The 19,049-nt window shown below is 43.6% G+C and overlaps 1 protein-coding gene across 1 annotated transcript; it reads left to right on the top strand.

The window, feature by feature from the left end:
- The first annotated feature begins 10,322 nt into the window (after nt 1-10,322).
- Nucleotides 10,323-18,659, top strand: LOC115461930 (olfactory receptor 1361-like). Its single transcript, XM_030191980.1, has 3 exons — nt 10,323-11,237; nt 12,467-12,484; nt 18,507-18,659. Exons 1-3 carry the CDS (start codon nt 10,323-10,325, stop codon nt 18,657-18,659), a joined length of 1,086 nt encoding a protein of 361 aa, XP_030047840.1.
- The last annotated feature ends 390 nt before the right edge of the window (nt 18,660-19,049 follow it).

The raw sequence follows: 19,049 nt of genomic DNA, 5'->3' as shown, positions 1-19,049 counted from the left end.
CTTAAAAAAAAAAACTAAGTGTAGGACTCGCCCGGAGTGTCGCGGGGGGGGGGGGGGAGGATTGGGGAAAGAAAGAGGGAAACCAACAGAGGGAAGGATTGGGGAGAGAGGCAAAGAGGGAAACCAACAGAGGGAAGGATTGGGGAGAGAGAGAAAGAGGGAAACCAACAGAGGGAAGGATTGGGGAGAGAGGGAAAGAGGGAAACCAACAGAGGGAAGGATTGGGGAGAGAGAGAAAGAGGGAAACCAACAGAGGGAAGGATTGGGGAGAGAGAGAAAGAAGGAAACCAACAGAGGGAAGGATTGGGGAGAGAGGGAAAGAGGGAAACCAACAGAGGGAAGGATTGGGGAGAGAGGGAAAGAGGGAAACCAACAGAGGGAAGGATTGGGGAGAGAGGGAAACCAACAGAGGGAAGGATTGGGAAGAGAGGGAAACCAACAGAGGGAAGGATTGGGAAGAGAGGGAAACCAACAGAGGGAAGGATTGGGGAGAGAGGGAAAGAGGGAAACCAACAGAGGGAATGTTTGGGGAAAGAGGGAAACCAACAGAGGGAAGGATTGGGGAGAGAGGGAAAGAGGGAAACCAACAGGGGGAAGGATTGGGGAGAGAGAGAAAGAGGGAAACCAACAGAGGGAAGGATTGGGGAGAGAGGGAAAGAGGGAAACCAACAGAGGGAAGGATTGGGGAAAGAGGGAAACCAACAGAGGGAAGGATTGGGGAGAGAGAGGGAAACCAACAGAGGGAAGGATTGGGGAGAGAGAGGGAAACCAACAGAGGGAAGGATGGGGAGAGAGAGGGAAAAACAGATGGAAGGATTGGGGAGAGAGGGGAAAAACAGATGGAAGGATTGGGGAGAGAGGGGAAAAACAGATGGAAGGATTGGGGAGAGGGGAAAACAGATGGAAGGATGGGGAGAGAGGGGAAAAACAGATGGAAGGATTGGGGAGAGAGGGAAAAACAGATGGAAGGATGGGGAGAGAGAGGGAAAACAGATGGAAGGATGGGGAGAGAGAGGGGGAAAAACAGATGGAAGGATGGGGAGAGAGAGAGGGAAAATGGAAGGATGGGGAGAGAAAGAGGGAAGACGCTGGATGGAAGAATGCAGAAAGAAATAGGGGAGACACTGGAAGGATGGGGAGAGAAAGCAGAGCTGCTGGATGGAAAAGGGGAATAGAGAAAGACTGGAGAATAAGAGGAAGGGGCATGGGGAGAACAAGGGTGAGGAAAAGATGAAAAGCCACAGGTAGATGAAGGAAATTAAAGAATGGATAGTAAGAATGAATTAAATCTGGACAGAGAGAGAGCCTGAAAAATATTGAAGCAAGCAAAGAAAAAGGAGACAAAAATGACAAATGGCACAGAAGAGTTAAGCGAAAACAAAGGAAAGCAGAATCACAGACTGGGACCAATATGGAAAGAAAAACAGTCACCAGACAACAAAGGTAGAAAAAAATCATTTTATTTTCATTTTAGTGTTTGTAATATGTCCAATTTGAGAATTTACATTGGCTGTCTTATTTTGCACTGGGTATACTGGAGCTGTAAGAGCTTACAGAGATTATTTATCATGAAAAAAAATCACGTTATTTTTTTCTCCTATAGTACTATAATATTTTCAATGATGTCTGTTTATATGCGCCATGGCTGGTATAGGGGGTGTGGTTAATGTGGGTGTGGCTATCATAGGGGTGGAGCCATATGTGGTGACCCCGCCCATAATGAGTACCGGCACCTTTTTTTCTACAAAATAAGCACTGAGACAACTAGTGGTGCCTTCACTGACAATCATATGCTACTCAGTTACTAGTAGCAGTGCGATATCTATTATTGCCCTCTGCTTTGGAATAAACTGCCTGGCGCTTTACACCTTTTGTCATCTCTTGCTGATTTTAAGAAAAGGCTGAAAACTCACTTATTTGTAAAGGGATTATTTATTTGGATTTTGCTCACACCTTTTTCAGTAGTAGCTCATGGTAGATTACATTCAGGTACACTGGGTATTTCCCCATCCCTGGAGGGCTCACAATCTACTTTTGTACCTGAGTCAATGGAGAGTTAAGTGACTTGCCCAAAATCACAAGGAGCAGCAGTGGAATTTGAACCACTCTGGTGGTTGAGACCAGTGCTCTAACCACTAGGCCACTCCTCAATGCCAGGATGCACCTGAAGGACAAGCTATTTGGATAGAAAGGCTTTCTGTTTGGTATTTGTTATTATGTTATTGTATAGTTTCATGTTGATTTTATTATGAATGTTTTATGTTACCTGCTTAGTTGTAAGTGAGCTATAAAAGTTATAAATAAATATAGTACTATATTACATATTAACCTTTTTTTTAGTTACCTTATACATTAAAAGTTTCTTTTACTAAGCTGTGGTAAGCTTACCACGGGGTACACTGTGGCTTCCTGAGTTAAGATTCAAATGTGCGTGCGCTACCCACACTCTAAAAATGTTTTAAATTTTGTATTGCTGAGGGGGAATGTCTGGTGGTGAAGAGTGGGCACACCTATGCTAATCAGTTAGTGATTCAACATTACACGTGCTGATTAGCGAGGAAATTAGCATGTGAACTGTTACTGCCTCCAAAATAGGTGTCATTAAGGACCCACACACTAATGACTAAACGCTAATGGCATAACATAAGAACTTCTCAGCATCCAGTTCAAGTCCATTAAACGCTATTCCATACAGAAATCATTCACTGTCACTTCAATTTTCTATTCCGCAGTTCTCTCAATATATCAACAGTTTGAACAGATTTTTCAAGTGACCTCAGTGATGCTCACCGCCCACCACCCTTTCAGGATTTACATGGCGATATCACAAGCATCTAATTCTTCACTGGTCCACTTTACAAGTATTACCTTAAATACAACTAGATTTTTTTTGTTCTTTCAATAATTATTGATTTGCTTATCTTTTATAACTTTTTTAGTTGGACCCAGGGGTTCTACTGTCCGACATGTTTCGCCCGACAAGCGAGCTGCCTCAATGACACACCCCTATAACAGCAAAAACAATTATGTTAGCAATCATTTCTTACCCAGAAATCCACATTTAACAGATAACTAGGGCAGATTCATTTCCCACTTCACTCACCCTGTGATCTTTGCTAGCGCCAGCTCTGCAAACTTTCTTCCAAGCAAAGATGGCGGCAGCGTTTTTCAGCCTCATTTAAATATCCTACCTTCCAAGACATAATTAGTCCCGCCCCCATGACTCTCCGGAATCCCATAGGCTAAATCAAAGACGCCCAGTTTAACTCACCATTCAACCCCATAGGTATAATTGTTTGTAACCAAAATATGTACCATTGCTCTCTGAAATTTAAAAGTTTTGCATCTGAACCACCCTCCCTCTTTTTTTCTATGACTTCTATGCAGGACGTCAGACTCAGAAACAAAATGAAGGAAGAAGACTTTGGCTGGCGGGGGTTGGGGTCCCCCGCCAGCAAAGGTAGCAGACAGCGACGGAAGGGGGGAGTTGAGAGGGTCGTCAGCAGGGGGGGGGTCAAAGTTGTTGGTGGTGGTGCTGGTGGTGGCGGTGGCGGCGGTGGGTGGCGGCAATGGCGGTGGGGGTGTCAGCAATGGGCCGGGGGGGGTCGGCGGTGCTGGGTGGGTGCTAAAATGTGCCCCCTCACCCCAGGCTCTGGATGCCCCCCTCCCGCCAAAGTCTGGCTACGCCCCTGGTATTCCCCATATAAAATTGGAGTACATCCCTCCCAAACCACACCCCCTTCCAATCTGTACATGGAGTGGGTCACTATAGATAAAAAGCAGGATTTTTTTTAATTGCTACTTGCACCTGTAGGCAATCTACATATGTAAAAGCTGCTATTCACACAAGGAGGTGCTACTAAAATAAGGGCCAAAGTATAACTATACAACAACACCAATGGATTATATTAAACAAAATTTTCAAAAGATAAGGAGTAGAAGGAATTCCCAATAGTATAAAAGATTAACATGTAAATATAAAATCAATACAAAATGAATAAGTAACTAAAAAATCCAAGAGTAAAGACATGACTAGTAAATCTAGAGATGGGCAGTCAGAAAAATGTTGTTGATTCCTGTCAGGCTCATTTTCGAAAGAGAAGGATACCCATCTTTCGACACAAATCGGAAGATGAGCGTCTTTCTCACAGGGTCGCCCAAATCGGCATAACCAAAAGCTGATTTTGGGCATCCCCAACTGCTTTCTGTTGCAGGGATGACCAAAGTTCATGGGGGCATGTCGGAGGCATAGCGAAGGCGGGACTTGGGCATGCCTAATACATGTGCATCCTCGACCCATAACGGAAAAAAAGGTCGTCCCTGATGAGCACTTGGATGACTTTACCTGGTCCTGTTTTTCTTATGACTAAGGCACAAAAAGGAGCCCGAACTGACCAGATGACCACCAGAGAGAATCGGGAATGACCTCCCCTTATTCCCCCAATGGTCACTAACCCCCTCCCACCCTCAAAAAATATCTTTAAAAATATTTTGTGCCAGCCTCTTTGCCAGCTTCAAATGTCATACTTAGATCCATCACAGCAGTATGCAGGTCCCTGGAGCAGTTTTAGTGGGTGCACTGAACTTCAGGCAGGCGGACTCAGGCCCATCCCCCCCTACCTGTTACATTTGTGGTAGTAAATGTGAGCCCTCCAAAACCCACTACAAACCCACTGTACCTACATCTAGGTTCCCTCTTCAGCCATAAGGGCGATGGTAGTGCTGTACAGTTGTGGGTAGTGGGTTTGAGTGGGGTTTGAGGGGGCATCACCCAAGATAAGGGAGCTATGGACCTGGGAGCAATTTATGAAGTCTACTGCAGTGCCCCCTAGGGTGCCCAGTTGGTGTCCTGGCATGTCAGGGGACCAGTGCACTAAGAATGCTGACGCCTCCCATGACCAAAGGGCTTGCATTTGGTCGTTACTGAGATGGGCGTCCTTGGTTTCCATTATCGACGAAAATCAGAAACGACCAAGTCTAGGGATGACCATCTCTAAGGTTGACTTAAATGTCAAGATTTGGGCATCCCCGACCGTATTATCGAAATGAAAGATGGACGTCCATCTTGTTTCGATAATACAGGTTTCCCAACCCCTTCGCAGGGACGTTTTGCAAGGACGTCCTCAGCAAAACTTGAGTGTCCCTTTCGATTATGCCTGTGTCATTTACAGAATTTTTGTGTTGTTTAGTAGTTCACCCCCCCCCCCCCCCCCCCACACACACACACACACACACAGACACTTTTGTCATTATGGGAGATGACACAAAGCACTTCCTACCAATAGCTTCTTTCACCAAGAGCAGACAACACATATCATCCCTCCCCCTTTGCTGAGCTTCTGGCCTCTCAGCCCTCAACTCCTGGTAAGCACCCTCCAGTGTCTTTACTGCATCTAGTGGGGATCCATTGTGGCAAGAGTAATCCCAATTCTATCCTGCCTATGGATGTGGCCATATCCAATATGGTAGCTGCGGCCATGGGCAGGTGCAAATGGGGAACATTCCTGTCCCAGTGGATCCCCATTAGAACACCAGAGATGCAAATAGACACCAGGACGGCCTACCATGAATATGCTCCTTCTTAATCATCTCAGAGAAATAGGATATCTGAAATAGTCTTTCGTAGGTTTCAGTCTTGTTTGTAAAACTGGGCCTTTAAGTTTTAAGGCAATGACAGGTGGCACCTGCTCTTTTTAAAATGTTCTTGCCCCCACGATTCTTGATGACAATCTTGTGCTTATAATATCCAGACTTTGACTTCCTTTAATGCTTAAGAACATAAGTGTTGCCATATTGGGATAGACTGAAGGTCCATCAAGCCTAGTATCCTATTTCCAATCCAGGTCACAAGTACCTGTCAAGATCCAAAAAGAGTACAACAGATTTTGTACTGTTTATCCTAGAAATGAGTACTACTCGATTTTCCCACATCCACCTTAATAATGGCTTATGGACCTTTTTTTATCCAAACCTTTTTTAAACATTCTCTGCAGCAAATTCCAGTTTAATTACATTACATGTTGACTGAAGAAATGTGTTCTCTGATTTATTTTAAATTTACTATTTAGTAGCTTCATTGCATGCCCTCTAGTCTTTGTATTTTCGGAAAGAGTAATCAAGTGATACATGTCTTCTGGTTCCACTCCATTCAGCGTTTCCAAGTTTATTAAAATTTGATATACGGTACCACACCATTGGCAATCCTTCTGCCATGTCTCCTCTCAACCATCTTTTCTCCAAGCTTAAGAGTCCTAGGTTCCTTAATATTTCCTCAGAGGGAAGTCATCCCATCTCTTTGATTATTTTCATTGCTCTTCTCTGTACATTTCCTAATTCCTCTATTTCTTTTTTTAAGATGTGGTGACTAGTATTGCACACAGTGTTTGAGGTGTGGTTGCACCATGGAGCGATAAATAAATCATTATAATATTCTGATTTTTATTTTTAATTCCTTTCCTAATAATACCTAAAATTCTGTTTGTTTTCTTATCCACTGCTGTACACTGAGCAAAGGTTTTCAATGTATTATCAACCATGACACCTAGATCCTTGCTTCACGTAGCTATAGTTTGGGTTCCTCTTTCCCAAATGCATCACTTTGCACTTGCTCACATTAAATGTCATCTGTCATTTGGATGCCCAGTTTTCCAGTCTTATATGATCCTCTTACAAATTTTCACAATCCTCTTGCAATGTGACAACTTTAAATAACTTTGGGGATCATTTTTGAAAGAGAAAAAATTCTAAAAAGTGGCATAAAGTAACATTTGGATGTTTTTCTCACAAAAACATCCAAATAAGTATTTTCAAAACATATTTTTTTACATATGTTTCTATGCTATTTGTCTGCAGTGCATCCAAATCTCTAGGGAGCGTGTCAGGGGCATGTCAAGGGTGGGATTTGGGTGTTCCTAAGACTTAGACGTTTTTCATCCATAATGGAACAAAACAAAACCATCCAGGACTAAAACTAAGATTTTTTGAGCTACACCTGTTTTTATAACAAACAAGGCACAAAAAGGTGCCCTAAATGACCAGATGACCGCTGGAGAGAATCAGGAATGATCTCCCCTTACTCCCCTCGTGATCACTGACCCCCTCTCACTCCCCAAAAATGTTATTAAAAAAATTACCAACCTCTAAGCCAGCCTCAGATGTTATACTCAGGTCATAAGAGTAACATGCAGGTTCCTGGAGCAGTCTAGTGGTAGATGCAGTGCACTGTAGATAGGTGGACCCATGCCCATACCTCCCCCTACTTGTTACACTTGTGGTGGAAACTCAGTCCTCCAAAACTCACCAGAAACCCACTGCACCCACATATAGGTGCCCATTCACCCATAAGGGCTATTGTAGAGGTATATAGATGTGGGTAGTGGGTTTTGGGGGGTTGGGGTCTCAGAAGACAAGATAATTGATCAATGTTGAGACATGTACCTGGGAGTATTTCTTTGAAGTCCACTGCAATGCCCATAGGGTGCCCCATTGCTCTCCAGGGATGACTGGGGGACTAGTCTACTAAAAATCCTGGCCCCTCCTACATCCCAATGACTTAATTTTCTAAGTTTTTTAACTTGGACTTTTTTTTTAATGCTCAAAAAAACATACAAAGCATGAAACCTTGTTCAAAATGTTTTTTTTTTTTTTAAAGCTGTTTTCCTTTTTTCAAAAATGACCTTCTTTCCTATTCAAATTTTGGATGGTTTGTGTCACCTCTTTGTGTCATCAGCGACTTTAATTACCTCACTAGTTCTTTCCATATTTATATGTTGAAAGCAGCAGTCTCAGCACATACCTCTGGGGAACTCCACTATCTATCCTTCTCCATTAAGAATACTGACCATTTAACTGTACTCTTTGTTTTCTATCTTTTAACCAGTTCATAATACACAATAGGACATTACCTCCTAACCCATGACTTTCTAATTTCCTGAGGAGTTGTTCATGAGGTACTTTGTCAAATGCATTTTGAAAATTCAGATATACAATATCGACTGGCTTACCGTTATCCACGTATTTATTTACCCCTTCCAAGAAATATAGTAGATTGGTGAGGCATGATTTCCCTTGACTAAATCCATGTAGGCTTTGTCTTATTAATCCATGCTTATGTGTACGCTCTGTAATTTTGCGCTTTACAATAGTTTCTACCATTTTCCCAGCACCAATGTCAGGCTCATTTCCTGGATCACCTCTGGAACCCTTTTTTAAAATGTAGTTTTATTGGCCACCCTCCAATCTTCTGGCATCATGTTGGATTTTAAAGATCAATTACATATTACTAACAATAGCTCTGCAAGTTCATTTTTCAATTCTATCAATACTCTGGGATGTATACCATCCAGTCTAGGAGATTTGCTATTCTTCAATTTGTCAAATTGCCCCATTATATCTTCCAGCTTTACAGAGATTTGTTTCAGTTTCTCTGACTCATCAGCAATGAATATAATTTATGGCACTGGTATCTCTTCCACATTTTCCTTGGTGAAGACCGAAGCAATCAGCTTTGGGAAATGGGCATCTCTAATGTTGAATTTTGCAAAACACAAGAGGAAATGCATTTCTGTTTCTGTTACTCCAGTGTTGCACTGCATGCAGTGTGCGATGGCAGCCAAAAAAGCACACAGGATGCTAAGAATTATTGGGAAAGGGATGCAAAATAAGACCAAGAGTATTACAATGCCTCTGTATCGTTCCATAGTGTGACCTCACCTTGAGTATTGTGTTCAATTTTGGTCACCATATCTCAAAAAAGATATAACGGAATTAGAAAAGGTTCAAAGAAGAGCGATCAAAATGATAAAGGGGATGGAACTTCTCCCATATGGGGAAAGGCTAAAGAGGTTAGGGCTCTTAGCTTGGAGCAAAAATGCTGAGGGGAGGATATGATTGAGGTCTATAAAATCTTGAGTGATATAGAACAGGTAAAAGTGAATCAATTTTTCACTCTTTCAAAAAGTACAAAGACCAGGGGACACTCGATAAAATTATATGGAAATAATTGTAAAACAAATAGAAGGAAATATTTTTTCACTCAAAGAATAGTTAACCTCTGGAACTTTGCTGCAGGAGGATGTGGTAACAGAAGTCAACATATCTGGGATTGAAAAAGGTTTGAAGTATTTTATTGAGATAGACATGGAGGAAGCCACTGCTTGCTCCAGGACTGATAGCATGGAATGTTGCTACTAATTGGATTTCTTCCAGGTACTTCTGACCTGGATTGGTCACTGTTGGAAGCAGGATACTGGGCTAGATGGAACATTGGTCTGGCCCAGCATAATTATTCTTAAGTTATGTTCTTTTTGAGGGGTTTTGAGTTACAATTTTATCTCTCTCTTTATACATATTTTTAAATTTGTGGTGCCTTGTTCTGTAATTGATGAGAGTCTGTCTGTGTTTTGCCTGTGTGATTGAGTTATGACATTCTGCTAGTGTTACTTACTCTAGAGTCTGGCTTCTTAGGATGTCCAGTTCAGGTTGTAGCATACATTTCTATTTTTAATTCGTAGTCTCTTATTTTGTGTATGATGAGGCTGTATCTATGTTCTATGTATAGAAAAAACAGACACTGATAATTCCTATATAAATCAAAGAAGGATCTGACTGGAAATAACAGGAAACAGTATAATCTCTTCACTATGTCCTTGACTTCACTGTGTGTCCCTTTTATCCTCAGTCATTTAGCAGTCCATCTGATTCTTTTACAAGCTTCTTGATTCTAATATTCTTAATAAAGTTTTTAGGATATTCTGAACCAGCAAAGGTTACAAAGAAATAACATTTGTTTACAGCCAATGCAATCTTCTTTTCAAAGTCTCTCTTTGCCTTCTTTATCGGCATTGTTTTAGATTTGACTTGCCATTCCTTATGATATTTCCTATTATTTCCAGTTGGATCCTTCTTCCATTTATATGGAAATGAGCAGTGTTTTTTTTCTACACACATATAAACATCTGCCACAAATGTCAAGATCTATGAGTCTAAAAAGTACTTCCCTTCTGCAGAAGCTTTCGTAAAAAGCCTACTTTATTGGCAGATGAGAACATATACAAATCTCGGTTTTCTTCATTTTCCCTTTTCAGATACTCGACAGCATGAAACTATATTTAAAATGCTCCAATTTGTACACTGTGCTCTTGATATTTTAGATATAAATGCAGTAAAATAAAATCTTATCACAGAATCAGTGCTCGAGTGTTGGTTCAGAGTTGATGTGTTAATTGTAAAACCACTGTATCTGTTATTGAGGATGATTTTTCATGCCACTCCACCTTTTTTCTTAGGTAGTTTTCCTTCATCTCTATAATAAGAAGCTAGAAATGGAACAGGGAAACCAGACAGTGATGATGGAATTTCTACTTCTGGGTCTCACAGATCATGCTGCATTAAGAGGTCCTCTCATTGGGATTTTCTTGGTGATGTATCTGATGAATGCACTGGCAAATGGGACTATGATCTCAGTGATTGCTGTGAACTCCAAGCTACATACCCCCATGTATTTCTTTCTCTGTAATTTGTCCTTTGTGGACATGTGTTTCACTTCAGTCACTGTCCCCAAAATGTTGAGCAACCTCTTGTCTGACAAGAACACTATCTCTTTCTCTGAGTGCATCACCCAGCTTTATTTCTTTGTTACCTTTGCTGGCTCAGAATGTTTGCTCCTGTCCATCATGGCATATGACCGTTATGTTGCAATCTGTAATCCACTGCATTATATCACAATAATGAGCAAGAAGGTATGTCTAAGCCTGGCAGCTGCTTCATGGATCATCAGCTTTCTGGATGCCTTGTTACATACCCTGTTGATAGTTCAGCTCTCCTTCTGCAACTCCAACAAAATCCAGCACTTTTTCTGTGATCTCACACCACTGATGAAGCTGTCGTGTACAGACACCTCCATCAATGAGCTGATGATATTCACGGAGGGCTCATTGATTGTAGTAGTGCCCTTCATAATCATCCTGATCTCCTATGTCTGCATCCTCACTACTATCCTGAAGATACAATCCACTAGTGGACGGCACAAGGCTTTCTCTACTTGCTCCTCCCACCTCACTGTGGTGCTCTTTTTCTATGGAACACTGATATTCATGTATTTCAGGCCTTCTTCCAGTTATTCTTTGGAAAAGGACAAGATTGCCAGTGTGGTATACAATGTGTTGTCTCCCATGCTCAATCCATTTATCTACAGTCTGAGGAACAGGGATGTGAAGATGGCACTGAGAAGAGCCTTACAAATAAAATGTTCTTCTTCCATGGTATAAACATCTACCAAGAAAGTGAGTCCTAAATTCACAATGTACAATATACATTTCTATCCTAGCTGACACATTTATCAAAATAACAATGAGAATTCCATGCTATCTAAGTGTTGTAAGATCCTTAAGTTCTATCCTGCACTTGTACCCCCCCCCCCCCCCCAAAGTGTGAGATCTCTTCAAGTCTTGCCACAGGAAAACCAGACAGTGGTGATGGAATTTCTCCTTCTGGGTCTCACAGATCATGCTACATGGGGCTTATCCTGGTTTTGTTTATTAAAGTTAAATTAAAATAAAAAATTGTATTGGAAAATGTTGTTGGCGTTTCTCACTCATAATTCTAGAAAGGTCCTGAACAAATGAAGCCTCAGAAGAACAGTATAAGGGGCATTTTCAAAAGAGAAGGGCGCCCATCTTCCGACACAAATCGGGAGATGGGCATCCTCTCAGGGTCGCCCAAATCGGCATAATCGAAAGCCGATTTTGGGTGTCCTGAACTGCAGTCCGTCGCGGGGATGACCAAAGTTCACGGGGGCGTGTCGGAGGAGTAGCGAAGGCAAGACTGGGGCGTGCTTAAGAGATGGGCGTCCTCGGCCGATAATGGAAAAAAGAAGGGCGTCCCTGACGAGCATTTGGGCAACTTTACTTGGTCCATTTTTTTCACGACCAAGCCTCTAAAAGGTGCCCACTCTGACCAGATGACCACCAGAGGGAATTGGAGATGACCTCCCCTTACTCCCCCAGTGGTCACTCCCTCCCACCCTAAAAAAACTTTTTTTTTAATTTTTTTGCCAGCCTCTATGCCAGCCTCAAATGTCATACCCAGCTCCATGACAGCAGTATGCGGGTCCCTGGAGCAGTTGTAGTGGGTGCAGTGTACTTCAGGCAGGCATACCCAGGCCCATCCCCCCCTACCTATTAACCTTGTGCTGGTAAATGTGAGCCCTTCAAAACCCACCAAAAACCCACTAGTAGTAGTAGTAGTAATGTAGGTGCCCCCCCCCTTCACCCCTTAGGGTTATGGTAGTGGTGTACAGTTGTGGGGAGTGGGTTTTTTGGGGGGAGGGGTTGGGGCTCAGCACTGAAGGTAAGGGAGCTATGCACCTGGGAGCAATTTGTGAAGTGCACTGCAGTGCCCCCTAGGGTGCCTGGTTGGTGTCCTGGCATGTGATGGGGACCAGTGCACTACGAATGCTGGCTCCTCCCATGACCAAATGCCTTGGATTTTGTCATTTTTGAGATGGCGTCCTCGGTTTCCATTATCGCCGAAAACCGGAGACGACCTTCTCTAAGGTCGACCACCTCAACATTTAGGTCGACCATCTCTAAGGTCGACCTAAATGTTGAGATTTGGGCGTCCCCAACCGTATTATCGAAACGAAAGATGGACGCCCATCTTGTTTTAATAATACGGGTTTCCCCGCCCCTTCGCGGGGACATCCTTAGAGATGGGCGCCCTCAGACATGGTCGTCCCCATTTGATTATGCCCCTCCATGAGTCTCAAGTAAAAGCATAAAAAGTTGCAAATTTCACACATTAGTATGTCCTTCTTTCTTCTGTCCATTGTATCATAAGTAACACCACACAGAAAACCCACAAACGTGTTAAATATGCAAAGGTTAGAATTTAAATATTCTGATTAAATATAATCCATTATGGTTTACTCTGCATAAACATTTATTCTGGTCAGTCTTCAAAAGTACTTTTGTGATCAGCAGTAGTGCCATTTGCATAAAGGGGCCCTTTTGCTATGCTGTGATAAAAAGTGGACTGCGCCAGTGTAGGTGTGTGAAATTGGTGTGTGCTGGGCCATTTTTTACCATGGTGGGTAAAAAGGCTTTTTTTAAAAAATGGGGTAGTAAATGGCTGTGCACTAATATTAAAAATAGTGCATGGCTATTTACTACATGAGCCCTTACCGCCACTTATTTACTTGGCAGTAAGTGCTCACGTGCTACTTGTGCGATAATCAGGCAACATGAAGTAATGTGTCCATGCTGACAATAACTGCCAGAAATGACCACCCATGGTAGAAAATAAAAAATATTTTCCACCAAGGGAAACTGCATGTGCCAACTTTGGAACTACTGCTGGGCACCGGCCCTACCCAATTGCTAGGGTTGCTTTGGCAAGTGCTACCTACGCAATAGCCCTACCATGGCATAATAAAAGGGCCTCTTAGAGACATATGATGGGAAAGTGTAGGGGAATAGCAAACTCAGAAGAGTAGAGAATCCGGAAGATGGGAGGGAAAAGAATCTCAGAACAGAACAGAAAAAAATAGACAATGTATCTAAAGGAGGAAAACCAGATGGAAGATGGAAGGAGGCTCATAGAGACAGAGGAAGATTGGGCTTTTTATTTTCCAATTGTAAGTCACTTTAGACCTTTTTAGGGAATAAGTGGGGTAAAAGTGTCATTTTAGATTAGATTAGGTTAAAAGATAAGAAGAATTAGGAAATACTTGACTTCTTGCTTTGTCTCTCCATTCCTCTTGGAGCAATCTATTTTCATGCCTCCTACATCGCAAATACAGTTACAAATCATTCAGCATACTTCATCTGGCTCCCAATTTATAGAATGCTCTTCTACTAGATGTACACTTGGAAAATTCTTACTTCTGTGATCTCACACCACTCCACGGGACTAGGAAGTTACATCAGAGGGAAGTCTTAGAACCAGCACATGCAAAGGGAATGAGTTGCACCTTGCTGCCAGAGAATGATTTAAAGGAAACGGGGGGCAAGGAATGGAGTTGTGACCCCCCCCCCGATTGACTGGGAGGGAGGGAAAGATGCCGGGAAAGGATGGGGTTGTCATGCCTATCCACTTCAGGCAATAGAGGGCTTCAGGGTCTTTTTATAATGCTGCGGTAAAAGGGGCCTGAGAGGTGTCAGTGCATGTTTTTGATGTGTGCTGAGGCCCACTTTTACCGCAGTGGATAAAAGGCAGGGTTTATTTTAAGAAATGGATGTGCGGCAAGTGAAGCACTTGCCACAAGTCCATTTCGGGTGAGAGCATTTATCGCCACCCATTGAGTTGGCAGTAAGGGCTCCTATGCTACATCAGCGGTAACCGGGCAGTGTGTGGCACTTCCCAATTACCACTGGGTACACACTGGTGCTACAAAAATAAATTAAATATATTTTTGTAGTGCTGGAAATGGCATGCACTGGGGGTAGGAACTACTGCTGGACTGCAATGGTAGCCCGGCGATATTTCCCTTTTAGTGAGCATACATATCAGCCCCCTCCCCCAAGAGGAATATAACTGATACTACAAAACTCAAATCATCTATAACATGTTGAGCCTCAGTCCATGTTGGACTAGAGGTGTCTCTTGTTTCAAAATGCCAATATTACTCAAATGCAGTAAGTCAAACCACTTACCATGCAGCCATTTCAGGGAGGAAGCACTTACTGCCACCCATTGAGATGGCGGGAGCCCTTTCTCATGCTAACCCAGCCGTAACTATGCAGCACATGGCGCTGCCCAATTAGCACCAGGTAAGCACCAGTGCTACAAAAAATATTTTTGTAGCACTGGAAATGGCGTGTGCTGGGAGTGGGAACTACCACTGGGCTCTTGTGGTAGCCCGGCGGTAGTTCTTGATTGGCGAGCAGTAAGTCCGCATTGGGCTTACTGCCATTTAGTAAAAGGGCCCCAGTGTGCAATGATTAAAAGCATTGGGACTACAGTTTAAACCATTCTGGTCTGTGAGTGCCCTTTGAAAATATATGAGCACACATCAAAAAATTAAAACGGGTCATGGTTTTGGAGACCAAAAGACAACACCAACAGAAGGTAACCACTCCACTGAATGTCAAATGCCAAGCAAATGACAGTAGAGCAAAAAAAAACCTCTCTCAGATGGTGTCCACAAGGAAAGTCTTTATTCAAGTCAGTCATGTTTCGGCCCTACCAGCCTGCATCAGGGGTCTCGGAATTCGTAAGACAGTATATATTCCTAGAGCAAATGGATTACAGCCAAATCTCTCTTTTGGAATTCTGCCAAGTACTTGTGATCTGGTTCGGAGTACAGAGGGTAAACATCTCTGCTCTGAGGCCCTGTTCAAGACTTGTGAGCAGTTTAATTTCCTGAAACTCCCCAGGTGCTACCCAGGATTTATTTATCACCTTCTTGAAGAAATTGACACAAGACACTACACAACAAGAATAAGCCATATGAACATAAGCATTAACATACTGGGACACACCAAAGGTCCACCAGACCCAATATCCTGTTTCCAACAGTGGCCTAACCAGATCACAAGAACTTGGCAAAATTCCAAAAGAGATTTGGCTGTAATCCAACTGCTCTAGGAATATATACTGTTTTACGAATTCCTATACCCCTGATGCAGGCCGGTAGGGCTGAAACACGATTCGTGTTCGGTCGTACATTTTACTGGTTTGAATAAAGACTTCATTGTGGACACCATTTGAATGAGGTTTTTGTTTGCTCTACTGTCCTTTGGTAACCCAAACACATACTGTATATGTTTCTTATTTTGCCTGATAGTACATATATATATTTTTTTTAAAGTTCCCCGCTGATTTTTATACCTTTTCAAAGTCATACATCCTGTTTCCCCGAAAATAAGACATCCCCTGAAAATAAGACCTAGTAGAGGTTTTGCTGAATTGCTAAATATAAGGCCTCCCCCAAAAGTAAGACCTAGCTCCAATTGTATCTTCCGCCTCCCACCCCCCGGCTGAGCCCGCCTCAACTCCCCGACATATTACCTTCCATTCCGTTCCGGACACGCCGCCCTGTGTTTAAAGCTCAGCTGTTATTTTAAGTCGCTGCAGCAGCTCGAGTCCAGTCTCTCCTGTCAGTGTCCCGCCTTCCTCTGATGAGGTATTTCCTTTTTCTGCGAGGGCGGGACATTGAAGGGAAAGGCTGAAGTCGAGCCGCCGCTGCCCTTCCCCACAGACGTTCGGCAGCCTCCCGACATCTTTAAAACTGGGTGAGTGTTCCAACAGAAGGTACATGGGGGGAAGGGGGAGAAGGGGGTATTAGGAATCCTAAGGACTAAGCTTACTTAGAATGCTGTACTTATCTTACGGTAGGTAAATGGAGATTCTGTGCACTGTATTGCTCAGTCTCCTTCTTTTTCGTTGTAGGGGGATTGTTGTGCCGACTCATGTTTCACCAAGCTGTATCAAGGCTTCCCCTTAATTTACTTAATGCTGACTTCTTGTCCTACTGCTGTGAAATTAAAAAGGCTGCTGAAATTCTAGGAATCTACTACTAAAAGTTGCAGTGTCTATTTTCTCTAAGAAGCTGCAATTTTACTGTAGTACGGTATTTTGAACAGCTTGTAGCCTCTGCAGCTGATATTGAGGTAAGCCTTGGAGTAAAGAACTGCAATAATCCAATCATGTTACCGTGTTTCCCCAAAAATAAGACATCCCCTGAAAATAAGACCTAGCGCATCTTTGGGAGCAAAAATTAATATAAGACACTGTCTTATTTTCGGGGAAACAGGGTAAGTGTTACTTTTAGAGGACTTCAGGATATAAAAATGTAACTTCAGGATTTGTTTCCTTGATTGATTCATGTTATATATATACTAGTAAAAAAGGCCCATTTCTGTAAGAAATGAAACGGGCGCTAGCAAGGTTTTCCTCGGAGTGTGTATGTTTGAGAGAGTGTGTGAGAGAGTGACTCTGAGAGAGAGAGAGAGAGAGAGAGAGAGAGAGTGAACGTGCGAGTGTGTGTGACAGAGAGAGAGTGAGACTGGGTGCGAGTGTGTCTGTGAGAGAGAAAGAGAGAGAGAGAGAGAGTGTGTGTGTGTGAGAATGAGAGTGTGTGCCAGGGGCCCCCTCCCTCCCAGTTCCACATCAACCAAGCCCCCCCCCCCCCCGAGTGCATTCTTGCCTGCCGTGTGCACGCCGGTTGGGGGGTGTCGGTTCCGCTGGTGAAATATGCTTGCTCAGGTAGATAGTAGACATGGTGGGTGACAGAAGGGAGATGCTGCATTGGGATGAGGAAGGGGGAGAGAGGGAGGGGGGACCCTGAAACTCAGAGGGAGGGACCCTGAAACTCGGAGGGAGGGAGGACCCTGAAGCTGGAAGGGAGGGGACCGTGGAACTGGCTAGGGGGCTCCTCGGTCCTGTTGGCGAGCCAAGAAGAAGCAGTGGTGGGCATCAGGGGCTCCGTGTGGCTGAGGAGGTGGACACTGGCCAAGCACATCCTGTCTGGAGAGGAATCGCCGCCAGGCCCTACGGCCAGCACCACTGCTTCGTTGATGATACGAATAGGCACGATTCTAAGTGCCGCACTGTGACCTGGGTTGTGGACGTGAACTGGCTAACTTCACCCACCGGAGCCAGCTTGAAACAGGAGGAGAAGGCAGGCATGGTCCCTACTCCACCGCTGTTAACCGCTGTTGCTGTCTCCCGCACCTGGGGCTCGACTGTTTCCGCTGGGCACACTTCGTGGGGCTTCTCATCGGCGCCAGGCAAGGGAACTTTGAAGATGGCCCCAGGATACTGTGTTAGCACTCTGCTGTAGAACTGCATGTCCGGCCAGGCACTCACACCCCCTTACTTATACACAAGCGCCCGGCCGGCCGCCACCCCCCTTCCCTCCGGCCCCGGGACACCAAGCTGAGCAGCGCTGCTCAAAATAAACACTGGCGTCAACAGCCAGATAGCCACCTGTGAACGCGTGTGAGGGAGGGCGGGTACTGAGGAGCTCTGGTATTGGTGGTGACGTGCTCGGTTACTCTGCTCCTCCACGCTTCTGTTTCTCTTTGAAGCTCCGCGTGGTGTGTGTGGGGGGGAGGGGGGGGGAGGAATCAGCTGTGATTGACATCAGCCTGGCTACGGAGCCTAGCTCAGCAACGTCGAAGGAGCCATGGACACAGGCAAGACATAGAACGTTGGTGGTGAGAATTATTATATAGGACAACTCCTGACTAGTTAAATGGCGTTTAGCTGGCAAACCGTGAATATTCCTAAAAGCCTGTATTATTGGCAGATGAAAAATATAAAAAATCTTGGTTTTCTTCATTTTTCTTTTTTAGATACTAGACAGCATAAAAGTGTATTTGAAATGCTCCAATTTGTACACTGTACTCTTGATATTTTAGACATAAACAGCAGTAAAATAAAATGTTACCACAGAATCAGTGCTTAAGTGTTGGTTCAGAGTTGATGTGTTAATTGAAAAACCACTTTATCTGTTATTGAGGACGATTGCTCATGTCACTCCATCTCTAATTCTTTTTCCCTAGGTAAATATTTTCCTTCATCTCTGCAATAAGAAGATAGAAATGGAACAGGGAAACCAGACAGTGATGATGGAATTTCTACTTCTGGGTCTCACAGATCATGCTGCATTAAGAGGCCCTCTCTTTGGGGGTTTTCCTGGTGATGTACCTGATTAATGTGCTGGCTAATGGGACTATGATCTTAGTGATTGCTGTGAGCTCAAGCTACATACCCCCATGTATTTCTTTCTCTGTAATTTGTCCTTTGTGGACATGTGTTTCACTTCAGTCACTGTCCCCAAAATGTTGAGCAACCTCTTGTCTGACAAGAAACACTATCTCTTTCTCTGAGTGCATCACCCAGCTTTATTTCTTGGCATTTTTCTTGGTTCAGAATGTGTGCTCCTGTCCATCATGGCCTATGACCGTGTATGTTGCAATCTGCAATCCGCTGCAGTATATCACAATTATGAGCAAGAAAGTATGTCTAAGCCTGGCAGCTGCTTCATTGATCATCACTTTCTGAATGCCTTGTTACATACCTTGCTGGCACTCAGCTTTCCTTCT

Source organism: Microcaecilia unicolor, chromosome 2 (assembly GCF_901765095.1).
Source record: "Microcaecilia unicolor chromosome 2, aMicUni1.1, whole genome shotgun sequence".
Taxonomy (NCBI): Eukaryota; Metazoa; Chordata; class Amphibia; order Gymnophiona; family Siphonopidae; genus Microcaecilia; species Microcaecilia unicolor.
Note: the sequence above shows the minus strand (reverse complement) of the source record. Positions and strands in the feature narration are given on the sequence as shown.

Coding starts and splice junctions, on each gene's coding strand:
- LOC115461930 (XM_030191980.1), top strand. CDS start 10,323: ATGGAACAGGGAAACCAGACAGTGATGATGGAATTTCTACTTCTGGGT.